The following is a 15,959-nucleotide window of genomic DNA, read 5'->3' on the forward strand; positions in this document are numbered from 1 at the left end:
CAATTCCAGTTTAAGTAATATTCAAATACCCAACAGAGACTTGCAGCTAAGGCTGAAAGAGCGTGTTGTGATGGAAGAGGTCTGACGTGGGAAGCATCTAAAATCTGGAAATTCGAGACCTTCAACGAGGGAAAAACAAGGAGCCTGGATGTTTCAGGGCGTGAAAACTGGCCTTGTGCTGAAGGAGGAAAACCCAAAAAGGGAAACTGGACCAGTGGCTGTTCCCTGTAACAGGAGAGAAGGACAATAAACGCATCACAGACCCTGGACTCGACACACAGAGTCGTGTGGGGATTGCTGAGGATCCAAGCTGCAGGGGAGGGGTGGGGCCCCGATTTCTAATTACCCCCAAATCCCAGGTTGCCTGAGATCCCAGCCGGCAGGCCACTGACCGGGAGTGGCAGAGCTGCTCTCTGCCAGGATTTCACTGATCACAGACGTGTCAGCTGTCAGCCATAAACAAATGACTGCACGACCGACCGGGGAGGTCTCAACAGGAAAACCGGAGGTCCCCAGGGCAGAGAAAACACTGGCGCACGTGTACGCATGACTGTGGGTCAGACCCAGGAGCCACCCAGGCCCTGGCGGACCCGGAGCCCTGGTCACAGATCTGGGGTTGTCCCGTGTTGAGGCAGAACAGGAGACCTCCGGAGAACCCCGATCACTTTCTAATTAAACACGACTGTCCGGGTTTTGAGCCGAGGCGGAGCGGAGCAAAGGGAAGGAAGAGAAGAAAAGTGGTTTGTTCCAGCTGCGCGGAACGCTGAGCTGGGAAGAGTGCCCAGAACAGTTAATGCCCAGACCCTCTCAGCCTTGCAAATCGCCGCCCGCCTGGGGGGTAAAGAGCCATTTATGCCAGGTAAAGGCAGGCGATTTCATTAATTCCACTCCTGGCGTCTCATCTCCAAGGGCGCGGGTGGTTAAACGTGAGCGGGATTGGTAAAGGGTCAGCCTGGTTGGCAGGACTTTCTGGGGCGGGTATGCGCCCCTGGTCTACGAAGTCCCCAAGCTGAGTGTCTCTGCAAAGACGAAGAGGGGAAGAGGTGATTGGGGGCGGAGGAGAGACAGACTTGAGACAGAGACTGGCTCCTAGCTGAAACACCGCAGGCTGGTGTTGGGGTAGGTGTGACACGTCTCAAACACCACCAGCAGCCACCTCCATCGAGTCCTCCAGGTGCAGGGCAGGAGCGGCACAAGCCCTCAACAGGGAACCCTTGGAGTCACTCCTCATGGGGCCTCTCTCATCCCCCCCACCTTGTCCCCCTGCTGCTGTTCTTGTGCCTCTGTTGTCCAGCCTTTTAAAGCCAGAATAAAGCTGGGCTCCTACCTCAGCCTTCAGGCCCTGCAGGCCCCTGGTCCCCTCCACTTCCTCCTGCCGGATGGCGTCTTTCAGTCCCTCCAACCCTCCCCAGGACTCTGGCACTTGCCGTGCCTCTGCGCGGATACCCCTGCCCCAGCCCTTTCCAGATTTACTTCCTCGGGGGGGTCGTCCCCACCATCCCACCCAAAGCAGCCCACAACCTGCCCCCACCGACGTTGCATGTTTAGGACTCTTCAGAGCACTTGGTGTGAAAACATCCACGCGTGTGTTTACTGTCAGTCTCCCTGCCCCTTCACACACGAGCACGTGGGCCTTTCTCTGTCCAATTCACCCTTCCCTTCCAAGCTGGATCGGTGTCTGCACAGAGGACACGCTCCGTAACCGAGCCGTGGGGCCCAGGAGACGCTCTACGGAAAGGCAAGTGATCCGGGGAACCAGCCAACGGTAAGCCCACGACCTCAGCGCTGGGCTCTAAACAACTTCCCCACCAGCCTCTGAAGACCTTGTAGCCCCGAAGCCACGGGCTCCTATGAGCTGATCCAGGCTTAGAGGAGGTCAAGGCCTTCCTTCCTCACCAGTCCAGGCCGCCCAGTCAGGTGTCCAGGGCAGCGGTCAGAGGCTTGGTCCTCCTCCTGCTGGCTTCCCCTCTAGGTGTCAGGCTTGCCCTGGCATGGGGGCGGCCATCCCGGGAAACGCCTGGCGGGGCGGGGGGATGGGGAGGGGGCCGGGCTTCGAGTCACGGCTCCGATTCAAGAAAGGAAATCATCCGAGCTTTTAAAAAATTAAATGGAGTCAGTAATTTGATTTCAGAGAGAAGCTGAAAACCTCGTAATGGCAGGAGCAGCTCAATTCTGTGGTGAAAAGGAAAAGCCTTAAATGGGGCTATTAAGCTTTTGCCTGGGATGGATCTGCCCGGAGAAGGAGGAAGGAGGGAGGGTGGGCAGGGGGAGAAGTCATCCTCGAGGCAGAGACCGTTCATCAGCCAAGACAACCCTGATTATTTATTTATTTATTTATTTATTTATTTATTTATTTATTTATTTATTTATTTATTTCACGTTCCGGGCGTTGCCGAAGGCCTCTTCTTCTTGGCTGCGTTTCAAATCCCTCTTCTAGTGATGGGCCGGCCTGGGGGTGGGGGTAGGGTTGCTACACTTCCAGGGAAGCACTGGGTACCACTCCGGCTCAGGCCACAGCTGGGCTTCTGGGCCAGGGAGCCTGGGAACACTGGCATCCCTAGGGGTCAACAGGGGTCACCGGAGCTGTCCAAGCCAGCAGGGTACCAGCTGCTGCCATGGGAACCAGAGGAAGGGAGTGGTGAGTCATGAAAACAAAGCAGTAACACTCAGGGGGTTCTTTAGAGACCTGGGGTCATGGCCCCCTGGGGCCCAGGGGAGAGGGCTTCTCACATCATAGGATCTTATCACCACCTACCTTCTCAGAAAGATGTCTGAACTATGGCTGAAGGCTTTCCATGCTCTCCTGGAATAAGCAACATCCCCTCTGCCTGGGTCTGGGAGCCCAGCTGTTCAGCTTCTCTGATTTGCCAGGACGGCAGCGGTAATGACCTCAAGAATGGCTCACAGGTTCTGAGCTAGAGGCCTGTGTCCATCTTCTTGCTTGCCCCTGAACAGACCCATTGGGAAGAACTATTATCACCCCCTATTTGACTGATTGGGAAACTGAGGCACAGAGAGGTTAGTGCCTTGCCCAAGGTCACACAGCTAAAGAGTGAAAGGACTGGGCCTTGAACCACAGCAGCCTGGCTGCAGAGCCTGCAAACTTTCCCCTCCCCCATGCCTCACACATTTAACAGCGAAAGGGCAAGAACAAAAACGCTGGGGCCTGCACTCGTGGGCAGTCCAAGCGGGTGGGAGGCATGCCCCAATGCTGCCCACCGTGCTGTTTCACACTTGGCATCCCCTGGGGTGCTCCCAGGACACACCCCAGCAAGGGGGTCTCTCAGAAGCCCCTGCATGATGTTCTGAAGCTCAGGAGGCCTGTGCCTTTCAAGGCTGGTTGCCAGTGTGGGCTCTGCTGGCTCCTGCCGGGGGGTACCCTGGCCAGCAGTGAAAGGGTCTCTAGGCTCGGCCAGGCTGGGTGAGGAAACGTCTGTGGGAGCCCGCAGGCTCTGAGGTTGCTGGACGTGTGTGTGGCCCCCGTCTCAGCCTGCTCGGCTGGCCAGCTACAGGCTGACTTGAGGCCTCAGGCTCTACATGACTTTCCCACAGATGAGGCAGTGGGCTTCTCGGAGGCGGAGGCCGGATGGCTCTCGGGAGCTGCACTCTGCTGGCAGCTGCTCAGCAGTAAGAATTGGCAGGGGGCTGCTGGGCCCTCCCTGTGCCTCCCCTTGCGCTCCGGTCCTGAGGCCCTCAGACGGCCACTGGGGCCTGGCTGCTGCCACCACACCTTGGAAGTATTCACCACTGGGGCAGTGCTGTGGCATCCATCCCCAGAAGGAGGGTGAGTCCCCTCCAGGTCCTGACTTGGTTCTGGGAATGAGAGGCCCAGGTGCCCTCTGGCCCCCTCCCTGGGTGGCCCCCCCCAGCTTCCGCTCTGGAGGATGTTTCCTGGGGCTCTCCAGGGGAGCCGCGGGAACACAGCACCTCTTCAGCCAGGCTGGTCACCAAGGGCTTTGTCAACAGCTGGACCTCCTTGCTGGCCTGCCAGGGCCCCCGCATGGGCTGGTCGGCAGCCACGTCCCCCTGTGACAGCCTTCCAGTAGGAGGGGACTTCCTGGTAGCTAGGCGGGGCTCTGCTCAGGCCTAGACTGCCACTTAGGGTAACAGATGGCCTGAGACTATTGGGACCCCCAGAGAGGCAGCTGGAAACGAGACATCTGAGGACAAAGGCATGGTCCAGGCCCAGGGGGCGGGAAGACTGGACAACTATTATGGACACTGAGGACAGTGCAGCTGAAGGCAGGGGGTCCAGGTCACCCCGCTTTCCCTGGGGGAGCTGATCCTCTGGGAAAGGGAAAAAGGAAGCCAGTAGATGTCCAGCTTCTTCCGCAGGTTTGGCTGTTCGCAGAAAAGGTCCAAGCCCCTTCTTCAGCGAGAGAACAGTGGAGAGAGAAAAAGCATCAGAAATAACAGGATGTGGTTTCGGCCACCCTGAGGATGGCAGCCCGGGGAAAGGCCTGTGGCAGCTGCGACCTCAGGCTGGTTCTCCAAGCCTGGCTCCTGGGCTCCAGCCTGGCTCCTGGGCTCCAGCTCCTTTGAAGCGTGCCTCGGTTTCCCTCTGGTCTGTGTGCACCGCCGCGGGCCCTCCCCTCCACCTCCTTGTGCCGGGTCCCAAGACCCTGCGTGGCCGTGAGCCAGGCGAGACAGCTGGGCTGCGCTCAGGTGGGAGCTCTCGGGGAGCCCCGCTTTCTCTGGGGAATGGTCGGAATTTGAAGAGGAGGAGACATGGCTGGAGGTCTGAGTGGGACTCCCTTTGGTAGAATGGTGGTGAAAGAGAGGGGCCTCGTGCCTGGCTGGGTCCACTGATGCCTCGTGGGGATGCGCCCTTCAAGGGAAACCGTGGGTGGAAGTCAGGGCGAGGGACTTCCATTGGCCGGTCCACGGGAAGGCTAGTGAGCGAAACTCTGAGAAAACCCTTCCCCGAGGCCTCCAAAGGCAGCTGGTCCTGCAGTTTGGAACTGGGAAAAGGCAGCAGATGGTATTCCTCCTGGAGGGGCTCCTGCTGGGGAGTGGTCCTCAGTGTGGCAGTTGAGGCAGACAACTCCTGTCCTAAACCTCCCAGAAAGGAAGCAGAGGTCAGTCCTTCTCCTAAGGGAGCAGAATCCTCCCAACACCCTGCTGGAGGGGCCACATGGGTCCCCTTTTTACAGACGGGGAAATAGAGGCTTTAGAGGTCAAGTTCAAGCACCGGATTAGGAACTGTCCTCCTTGGCTGAATTTCACAGACCTTTGACCTGGAGTCCTTTTTGAGATCATGCAACCATCAAAATCTATTTCTCTTTTTTTTTTAATTTTTATTTTATTTATTTATTTTGTTGCGCCGGGTCTTAGTTGCGGCATGTGAACTCTTAGTTGCGGCATACATGTGGGATCTAGTTCCCCGACCAGGGATGGACCCCAGGCCCCCTGTACTGGGAGCGCAGAGTCCCAACCACTGCACCACCAGGGAAGTCCCTAGTTCTGAAATTGAATCACAGAATTTCAGGTTTTCTCTAAAGAGCACCTGTCCCTGACTCTCTGCCTCTGCTTGATGCCACCAGCCGGTGTCGTCTCTGAGTCATTCCCTATTTTGAGGCCAAATGCATCAGCCCAGCCCCAGGAACCACACAGACCCAGACTCTGCCTCGACCCCGTTGACATCCTGGGCAAGATCATTCTTTGTTGTGCCGGGGAGACGGCTCCTGTGCACTGCAAGATGTTTAGCAGGATCCCTGGCCTCTACCCACCACATGCTAGTAGCGTCCCCATGAGTTGTGACAATCAAAAATGTCTCCAGACATTGCTAAATGTCCCTCCGGGAGGCAAAAATGCACCCCCAGTTGCAAATTCTGGCTCACGGATCAAATATAGCCCTTAGACATGTTTGGTTTGGCCTGCAGAGGGTTTTAAATATTTTTAAATTAACTGACAAAATTTTATAATTTTCCAGCTTCTCCTGGAAAGTCAGAAGATTTGGCCACACTGGTCTGCCTCCCTACAAGGCAGGAATCGGCTCCACTTAAATGAGACTACTCTCTTGAAAAGGGTCTGGTGGGACTTCCCTGGTGGCGGCGCAGTGGTTAAGAATCTGCCTGCCAATGCAGGGGACACGGGTTTGAGCCCTGGTCTGGGAAGATCTCACACACTGCGGAGCAACTAAGCCCGTGAGCCACAACTCCTGAGACTGGGCTCTAGGGCCCGCAAGCCACAACTACTGAGCCCGCGTGCCACAACTACTGAAGCCTGGGTGACTAGAGCCCGTGCTCCGCAACAAGAGAAGCCACCGCAGTGAGAAGCCCGTGCACCGCAACGAAGAGTAGTGCCCGCTCGCCTCAACTAGAGAAAGCCGTGCACAGCAACGAAGACACAATGCAGCCAAAAACAAAAATAAAGAAGGGGTCTGGTGGCTGCCAGTTCACCACTGGGGTCCCCACCACTCCCCACTGGCTCCTACACTGAGCTTTGTCATCCCACCCTTGGGCCATGGGTTTTCTTACCCTCATTCCTTTACACTCCCTGCCTGACCCCTAGAGGCATTTTTGCCAGTAACCCCTGCTTTACAATGTAAAACAGCAGTAGCTAAACCACCCTCTTGGCTTCTCTTCTCAGGCTGGGCACTCCATTGCCTCCACTGCTCTTGATACCTCCAACCTTACATAATTAGGATTTCTCCCACAGGTTCTAATCACTTTTTGGCGGAGAGGAAGGAGATTTTTAGAAATCTGTAACCACCAAGTGCTTAGGCAATCCTGGTGCCCTAATATTCCAACATATTCGCCACATATTATCCCAGAGAAATGTTCTTTGTCTAAAACATTTTTTAAAAAATGCCTGGTGAGGGCTTCCCTGGTGGCGCAGTGGTTGAGAGTCTGCCTGCCAATGCAGGGGACACGGGTTCGAGCCCTGGTCTGGGAAGATCCCACATGCCGCGGAGCAACTGGGCCCGTGAGCCACAACTACTGAGCGTGCGCGTCTGGAGCCTGTGCTCCGCAACAAGAGAGGCCGCGACAGGGAGAGGCCCGCGCACCGCGATGAAGAATGGCCCCTGCTTGCCACAACTAGAGAAAGCCCTCGCATAGATACGAAGACCCAACACAGCCAAAAAATAAATAAATAACCTAAACCAAAGCCTGGCTTAAAAAAAAAAAAAAAATGCCTGGTGAAAATTCAATCCAAGAAGCATGTATTAAGTGCTTACCAAGGGCAACGCAGTATGATAAGGCCCATGAAGAGTAAAATGCTGAATAGGGCACGGCCCCTGATGGCAAGGAGCTCATAGACCACAGGGAGAGACAAGAGCATGTACCACTAACAATAAGAAGAGAAAGACCTAGAAGCTGCAGGGGAGGTGCAGGGAAGGTGTGCTGGAAACCAGGGAAGGGAGAGGTTAATTCTGGCTGCTGATATGAAATTAATAAAACGAGGAAGAGAACATTCTTTCCCCATGTAAATCTTTCCAGAGAGGCCAAAACGCCTTTCTAAAATGTTCTTATTTGCTGTTGCCCCAGCTGTTTTTGTATTTTATGTACTATGTCCCTATCAAGAACCTACCCTCTCCTCAAAGCCCAGGACAAAGGTCACCTGCTCCTTGGCGTCTCCCTCAAGGCCGCCTGCCCTCCGTTACAACTCTCTGGACATTGCTTCTCTCCCCTTCCAGGCAGGCCACTAGTTGAAAGCAAGGACCGAATCTGGCGGCCTCTGTTCCCTCCCACGGGGCCTCACGCACAGCAAATGCTTAGCGAATATTTGTTGGATAAAGTTCTGGCCCTCCCTTTCCAAAATCAATGTCATCGCTGCAGGAAACTGTTAAAATAAAAACAGCCGAAATGTGTAAAAACTTTCAGGAAACATTTCCATTTTTAGCAGACTGTTAGAACTCATCCCCGCCCCGCCTTTTCCTTTGTTTCTAATTCTGAATTTGGGGCTGGATGGTAGGCAGTCGCCCTTTTAATCTTTAAATATAGTTCTGAATATAATTACATTTTTATGCAGCACCGAAACATCATATCCTGGTAACGGGGCATTCTTGCACTATTAACATCTGAGTTAAATCTCCTTTGCGTCTGTCTTCTATTGAGGACAGTTAGGAAGTCGAAGATGAAAGTGATCGACATCATTTGTGAATTATGTGTATTTCCTTATGCTGTATTTCAATGCGTTCTGCTCCTAGTGATTTTGTGAATACCAGGTTGTCTGGTAGCTGTGCTTTCACCAAAAACGCCTTTCAAGACTTGAATCCCAGCATCCTGGCACGGAGGACACACACCACGTTTAGAGGAGGGTTTGTCTTGGTTAAGAAATAAGTGGTAAAGCAACGATACCCCAATAAAAAAAAAAAAAGAAAAAGAAATAAGTGGCCTCGCATAGTGCTCTTGCCAAGGAGCCTACTCCGAGCCGTAGGCCAGCGGTCCCCGACCTTTCAGGCACCAGGGACCGGTTTCGCGGAAGACAGTTTTTCCATGGAAGGCGGGGGGATGGTTCAGGTGGTAATGCAAGCTATGAGGAAAGGGCAGATGAAGCTTTGCTCGCTCGCCCGCCGCCCACCTCCTGCTCTGTGGCCTACTTCCTAACAGGCCGCGGCCCGGGGGTTGGGGATCCCTGCAGTAGGTGACCCATGGAACTGGAGCCCACGCAGGTCGCTGGACGATCGAAACAGAAGTGGCTCTTCTTGTGCCAGGAACTCTGCTGAGCTCCTAACTCCATCATCTCCAGTCCTCACAACAGGTAGCGGTATTCCCACTTTTAAAAAAATATTTATTTATCTATTTGGTTGCACCGGGTCTGAGTTGTGGCAGGCGGGCTCCTTAGTTGCGGCATGCATGTGGGAATCTAGTTCCCTGACCAGGGATCGAACCCGGGCCCCCTGCATAGGGAGCTCTTAGTCTTATCCACCGCGCCACCAGGGAAGTCCCGGGCTATTTCCATTTTGCAGATGGAAGAAACTGAGGCTCAACAAGGTGAAGTGAGTCGCCCAGGTCCTGCAGCTAGCTAGAAAGTTGATGTGTCCCCCACCCCCTCCCCAGCACTTTGACTCTGCCTAGCTCCCCGCAGCCCTCCTGCTCCCCGGCCAGTTCCAACCAGTGTGCCTGAGACCATCGTTTACCCGGGTTGGGTGTGGGACCTGTCAGGCCGGGGAGAAGGAAGCCTTGTCATGGGAGGAAGAACCACAGGCAGGGCCGGCAGGCACACCCTCACCGTGACTCTCACCCACACCCTGGAAGGAGCTCTCCGCCGTCCAGAGGATGGGGGCGGCCACCTCGGCAAATCCCAGGCTCAGGACCACCCTATAGAAAGCCTGCGTCCCCAGAGCTCCTTGGGCCTCCTGGCATTGCTGTGGGGCAACGAGGAGTTAGTCGCGTGTGGCAGGGTGCATCCTGTGTCCTGTGGCTGCCCTCCCATGGGGCCACCCTGGCAAGAGTGCCAGGCTTCCGGGCTATAAGTGGCAAAGGTCCATTTTCTGCTGGCTCCACAGCTCTGCTGTCACGTCTCTGACTCCACATGGCATCAGTGGCCCAAGGAGAAGGGGTCTCCAGAAGGGGCAGGACAGCCAATGCCACCACCAAGACCCTGACCTGGACCTGGATCACCCCAGTCGCCAGGACACCGACCGCCGCAAAGTCCCTGTTTTCGGTCACTGTGAAGGTAAGGAACTGGAGGACCGGGGAATTTTAGGCTCAGGCTTTCCTCCAAGTAGGAACCTCTTTTGACCAGGTCCAGTCTCTGCTTTGGGATGTGAACAAGATCTCCATCTCTGGCTGGGATGACACTGGAATGGGGAAGGACGCGTGACACAGAAAAATACACACTCTGCAGGCACGTGGACGAAAGGGTGGTGACAGGACCTCAGCCAGGGGCCACACCCGTGGCCGGCACTTTCGGGATTGGTGACATGGGATTACTCGGTGTTTGGTATCACTGCCTGGGCTGGAACGTGACTGCACTGATGCAGAAGAGAAGGAAAGGCCATCCCCAAACACCTGGGGATCCCGCCGTTTGCAAAGACCCGTGAGGAAGCAGATGCTAAGAGCGGGACTGCCCATGGAAGTTGCAGGAATGTCTCTGCCAAGACTGTCTTCAGCTCGGTGACCTAGCCTGGTGCCCCTTCCATTACCAAAGCTGCTCTTAAGAAATAAAGCTTGTATCAGTTGTTTACACTTTAGCAAGAATTTCGTTGTCAGCCCTCTCACAGGGTCATTTAAAGCCAGCTCTGCAGTGGCTAAATGAAAGCATCTGTCTCCAAGTAAAAGGATTTCAAGCATTATGAATAAGGAAAGGGATGTTTGGGGGCTTGGTGAGGCCGTCCCCAATGCCCTAAACTCCCCAGAGTCCCATCATGAAATCTCGTCCATGATAAAATTCTATACAAATGTCAAGTCTTAGTCATCTCAGATCTACCCACTCAGGATGAAGTCTTTGATGTACCTAACTTTGCATACAGAGTTCCTTAGAATTTAAATTCCCCGGAGGTAGGAAGTGGTCTTCCAGATTCCGGGCCTCTCTGTATCACACCCCAAGCTGAATGAAATAGTTATCACATACAGGGTCTAGATCAAGGGTCCCAACCTCTGTCAGAGCATGGAGCCCTCAAGAGCCTGATGAAGACCGCAGACCCTCTCTCATCTTTGTTCTCGGACCCCCTGGAGGCCATCTTGGGACTTCCCAGGAGTTCAAAGACCTCGGGTTTGGAAAAGTGGATGATTCCACTTTTCATCCACCCTCTACACCCCACCCCTGCTCCACACACACTTGTACCTGCCAGAAAGAGCCAAGGTCTCTCTGTCCCAAGCAATTCAGGAACGCATGGCCAAGGTTGGGGCTAAGAAGAGGCGAGGTGGGGTGGGACCACGGACATAAGGTGCCAGAGGAGGGAGGAACACAAAAGGGACAAGAGGGCGATGTAGCCGGAAAGGATGGGCATTGGGGGCCCTCTTGGGTCTCACCCCGTGGGCCAGCGGCTCCTAAATACGAGCCATAAGCGGCAGGAGCCCTGTGGGGTGTGCAACGCTTGCTGAGGCAGGATTGTCTCCCCGTGGCCTCCGAAACTGCTCCTTCCAGAAGCAAACTCCCTCCACAGGGCCCCCCTCCCACCTTCGGACCAGCCTGTGGACTGAACCCCCAAGGGTCCCAGAGCTCAGGTCAGGGACTGTTGTTCCAATGCAACCAGGATATATTATTTAGCCGGGATATTTTTAGCAGGAAAGCGAGCTCGGAGCAAATGTCATGTGAGCCGTCTTCTCTTCCACGGCAACTTTGGGCTATTTAAAGAGATGGTAATTACGTTCCTGCCACCACGATCAGGACAACGAGCTGAATGCGTGATTGCAGGAGCCGCTCATCTGCCACGCGGAGCGCTTGACGCTAATGGAGCCCAATTTTCGAAGCTGCCTGCCTAAATCTGTCCGGTCTCCAGGTGGACATTTGAATCGGCACTGGAGCGCCGGCAGACTGCTCTCCGGGGCCTCCCCGAGGGTGCCAAGCCTTGAGGCTCCCCGCCTGGTAGGGCTGCTGCCCACCACTGACCTCCTGCCTCTGGACAGGGTCTTGCCTTGGGCTCTGGATGGTGAGGGTGGTGGCGGTGACATCCACGCTGATCATCGTGCTGTTGATGATCCCATCAGGCTGGCGTCACCCAGAGAAGCCACCGGCTCCCCTCCAATGGACAGCAGCCACGGGGTCTGGACAAACAGGAGGTACTCATAAACAGTCTGGCCAAGGAGATGGGGTCGCTAGGGGGTCAAGGAGAAGGCGCACTTGAGGGCACACTCAGGAAGGTGACAGGGCCAAGGGGAGAATAGGCAGGACCACGAGGGAGGAAGGCAACCTGGACATTTACACTCCTTATGCTCCAGGGAAGCAGACCCCTGGCAGGAGCGCTGGGCACGTGGTAGGTGCGCCACGGGGCTGAAAGATCCAATGAGCCGTTACCCCCACTAGCAAGGCCAAAGGGTGACCCACACTCTGCCCAGCCTGAGTCCTGGCCTCGGTTCCCTTTGCAATGTTCCAGAGGGACATTGGCCATCGGGGCCTTGAATAAAGGCGGGTGCCTGGAGGGCGGGAGGGGGACAGAGAGGGGCCCCCGGCCCCTATCCTAGGAGGACTAGCAAGAGGAATTCAGGAGAAGACTTGAGGAAGGGAAAGCTCACTGACTTCAAATATTCAAAGGGCTGTGAAATGGAGAAGGGACCGGCTCCTTCGGGGGGGCTGCGGAGAACAGAGGACCAGCAGAAGGAAAGTTTGGGGAAACGGCTGTGCAATATGGGAACAGGTGGTCTTGCAAAGGAATGAGCTCCCCATCACTGGAGACTGTGCAGAGAGAATCTTAGCACGAGGAGGACCTCAGAGGCCTTCAACCCAAAGCCGGGACCCCTCCTCAGATTTCCTCTCAGATGGCCTCTGCCTGCAGGACACCAGGGAACGCTTCCAGCCTCGGCTGCCGAGACACGAGCCCAGCAGAGCTGGCCTTGTCCACCAACGCTCCAAAGGAGAACAGAAACCAAAACCTCCTGCCTCAGGGTGTCCCCAAGCACCAGGCCTGGCAGAACCTTCCAGAAAGTTGCTCCTGACCCACCTACGTGTCCACTGGTGCTTCCCAGGGATAGGGGCAGGGAGACCTGCAGAACCAAAAGGAAGCAACATCTCCTGGCAAAGCAGTAAGCGGAGGTGAGAGTAAACATTTCTGTCTGAGCACAGAAGTGCTGGCAATTACCCCAGCAGGAGGCCGGCGAGAGAGCCACACGGCTGGGTTGTTTGCTCATTAAGACAAGAAAATCATTTATGTTCTGAGACTCCAGTGTCAACAGACCCAGGGAAATGTCGTTGCCTCAGCTGCCACCCTGGGCCTGGCCAAGGGGGCGGCTAGGGTCCCGGGAGCAGCTGGCAAGGCCAAGAGCGCAGGCGCGTGGCCGGGATGGTCATCTCCGAGTCCTCCCACCTTGTTTTTCTCCCGAGTTCACCCATTTCTCCCTCGCCCTTTCTCTTTCCTTTTCAGATCCAAAAAGCAATGGTGGAGGGAGGGCTTCCAAGGGCGGACACTTTCACCACTGGCACTGAACTTGGGGTGACCACCCATCCCAGTTTCCTGGGGACTGAGCAGGTCCCCCTGGGACTTAGTGCCAAAACAGGAAAGGCCCTGGCAAACTGGGATGGTCGGTCACCGTACTGCCTGTGAACCTCGCAGCCACGCCACGGGGGGACCGTTCTCCCAGATGGTCATCTGAGAAATGCACAGATGAGGGGAAGGTGATGGTGTGGGCTGGGCACCTTTCCTGGAGCTTCTGTTGCAGCCCACACCCTCCACCCTGCCCTTCTCTCAGTTCTTTCTGCTTTCTCCAAACTCCGCTTTGCATTTGCTTCAGACCTTGGCAGGGAAGTCTCGGCACAAGAAAGGAGTCACAGACCAGCCGAGGGCCCCTCGGAGATCATCTGACCAACATCCTTCCCTATACAGTGTGGGGAGGAATGAGGCCAGAGGGGACTGACCTGCCTTGATGATGCCCCCATCCAAGACCACTCCCACTCCTCCATACGGAGGGACAGAGAGGGGCTCCCTGCAGCAGAAAGAAGCGAAAGGGACCAGGAGGAGACCCCAGGCAGCTCAGCCTTCTCTGCTCCCCAGCCCTGCTGCTCCTTGGCCCTGAGAGCCCCTCCTGGCAGCAGGCTCACGATGGCCCACGGGGAGCTCCTTGAGTGAGGCTGGCTGTTTCCTTATCTTTGGAGGTGCTGCCTTCACTTGCGGGGCGAGGGGGCAGGAATGGGACAGATGCCTGAGCTTTGGTGAGAGGATGGAGAGGATTCGGCATCTGCCTTTGCCACCACCAAAGCTGTCCCATCGTTTCCACTCCTGTCCTCCACTGCAACCTGGAGGAAGGCAAGGAAGCCCCCCGGAGGGTGAACTTTGAAGAGGGAGACAGTTCTGCTCCAAGAAGGAAGAGAAGACAGATCAAGAGCAAGGCAAAAACGCACGGCCCTTAAAGGCCCCACGCGGAGGCTGTATTTAGGGCCGAGGACATTTTGCAGGACCTCGGGCAGCCTTCCCTGGGAGCAATCGCTAATCACTGCATTGAGTTTACGGGTGCCCCTGGGCACACTTAACCCAGGGCAATGAATAGTTATTGCGCGGCCTCCCGCTCAGGGCCTGTGGGCACACTTAAGCAAGTGCGGCGGATCGCTGGGAGCGGGCACGGCTCGGGTACACCCTTGGGCACCCTGAGCTTTCAGCGGGGAGAGGCAGAATATTAAATATCTATGTGCCCTGTGCCCATAGCTGCATTTAGCCAAGGGCAAGGCCGGTGAAACGGCTTTAATTAAAACTTAATGCAAGTTCAAGGTGCAGACACGGAAGCCGCGGCTGCAGAAGTCACCAGGAATGAATCAGTCAATTCGATGAGGTTCTCGGTGGGGGGGGGGGGGGGAGGAAGGGGGTGGCGGGGAGGGGGGCCAGGGCTGCGGAGACCTGTCTTCTGCTGAGTACTTGCTGCCCACCTCTCTGCGTCTGTGCTCTGGGACTTGGGGCCACCGCACACGCCCATACCTCGCTTGGTGAGGGATGCTGGGATTCAGGTATCCGGGCTTCAAAGGCAGGTGGTTGGAAACAAAGCAGGCCCCTGGGCCGGGAGCAGGTCCTGCTTTTCTCAGTCACTCAGCCCAATGTCGCGTGACACCGGCAACGCCGTCCGCCTGGCGGCAGCTCCCAAAATTACAGGCCCAGTGCAGAGGGAGGAGTGACCAGCGCCGGAATGTCAAAGGAACGCGCTGGTGGCAATGCTTGGGGATCCTGGGGTCCAACCCTGCGATTCTTAGGAGGACCAGCACCAGGCTTGGTGTGGCCACTTGTGCCACTAAAAAGGCAAGTAGGCAGAGGAAGCCTTGCCACTCTGCCCCCGCTCCTTAAGACTGGGAAGCAAAGGAATCTCAGAGAGGTCTGCCCATCGGCCCAAGACGGCAGTGAGCTGGGCTCAGAGTTGGAGGAGCTCAGGTCCTCTGAGCCGTGGTCCGGGGATGCTCCCTGCCAGACACACCTGCTTGAAAATTCAGACCAGATGAGAACACAGCTATAAAGCCTTCCTGTGGCAAAGGCTCCACGTCTCATTCAAATCTGTTCCCTTAGCAACAGCACAACACCTGGCATATAGTAGGTGCTTAATAAATGCTTGTTGCGTGAATGGTGATTGTCTAATGACAGGCTTTTTGTGCCAAACTCCTCTTTTCATTTCTCCTTTCCTGTTTCCTGATCTTTAAAATGGAGACATTATACCTGATTGTAACGGAGGTTCTTTTATGACTAAAAGTCTATAATTCCTCGGCACTACCCAGGTCAAGAAGGAGCATGCAACCTGGCAACTTTTTTCAATGGAGAGAAAAAGAACACAAGGACATAATATTGCAGCTTTGGTGATAATCCCGTCCTCCCACTGTCCCCAGTGCCAGCGACGATGGGAAGTGGAGAATATTAGTTCAGAACCTTTAATAGCCCCACTCCCACTCCATCCCATCTCTTCCCAGGTTGCTCAGACAACAGCCCAGCGGACCCGGGCATCCAGCCAGGGCCCACGAATGTCTGCAGAAGAGCCATGCCACGCGGCACCTCCAGCTGCCACCTGTGGGCCCGGCCACATCTTGAAGCTCAGGAGCCACGGCCTCTGGAGAGAAGCCCATCCTGGGAACCCCTACTCCCACACCCAGGCCTCTGAGCCCATTACCTGAATGAATGTGGGCCGGCAGTGGACACTCTCTTGACCCAGCCTGGATGCGATCACTGGACACTTCATTATGTAGCAGTCACTCTGCTCCAACCTTTTCACCTCCCCTTTGAAATATTCTGGTTTCCAACCTGTAATTTGCTTTCTAGAAGTAGGACAAAATTCCTGTGTGCAAATGAAAGAGGAAAACACAGTTAATAGGCTGCAACTATAGGTCAGTGACTATTCACAGCAAATATGATTAACATCAACCCACTGGAAGCTGGGCGGTTCTCATGG

At 55.4% G+C, this 15,959-nt stretch overlaps 1 protein-coding gene across 1 annotated transcript; it reads right to left on the minus strand.

The window, feature by feature from the left end:
* Positions 1-898: 898 nt before the first annotated feature.
* C3H1orf127 (chromosome 3 C1orf127 homolog) lies at positions 899-15,749 on the minus strand. The gene is given in 14 exon segments (XM_068537486.1): positions 899-1,019; positions 3,220-3,461; positions 3,551-3,867; positions 3,870-4,034; positions 4,037-4,121; positions 4,477-4,828; positions 4,918-5,002; positions 9,178-9,313; positions 9,555-9,645; positions 9,647-9,748; positions 11,261-11,340; positions 11,503-11,574; positions 11,577-11,687; positions 15,681-15,749. Coding segments are annotated over 14 exon segments (2,028 nt in total).
* Positions 15,750-15,959: the final 210 nt, after the last annotated feature.

The sequence above is a fragment of the Eschrichtius robustus genome, chromosome 3 (genome assembly GCF_028021215.1).
Source record: "Eschrichtius robustus isolate mEscRob2 chromosome 3, mEscRob2.pri, whole genome shotgun sequence".
Taxonomy (NCBI): Eukaryota; Metazoa; Chordata; class Mammalia; order Artiodactyla; family Eschrichtiidae; genus Eschrichtius; species Eschrichtius robustus.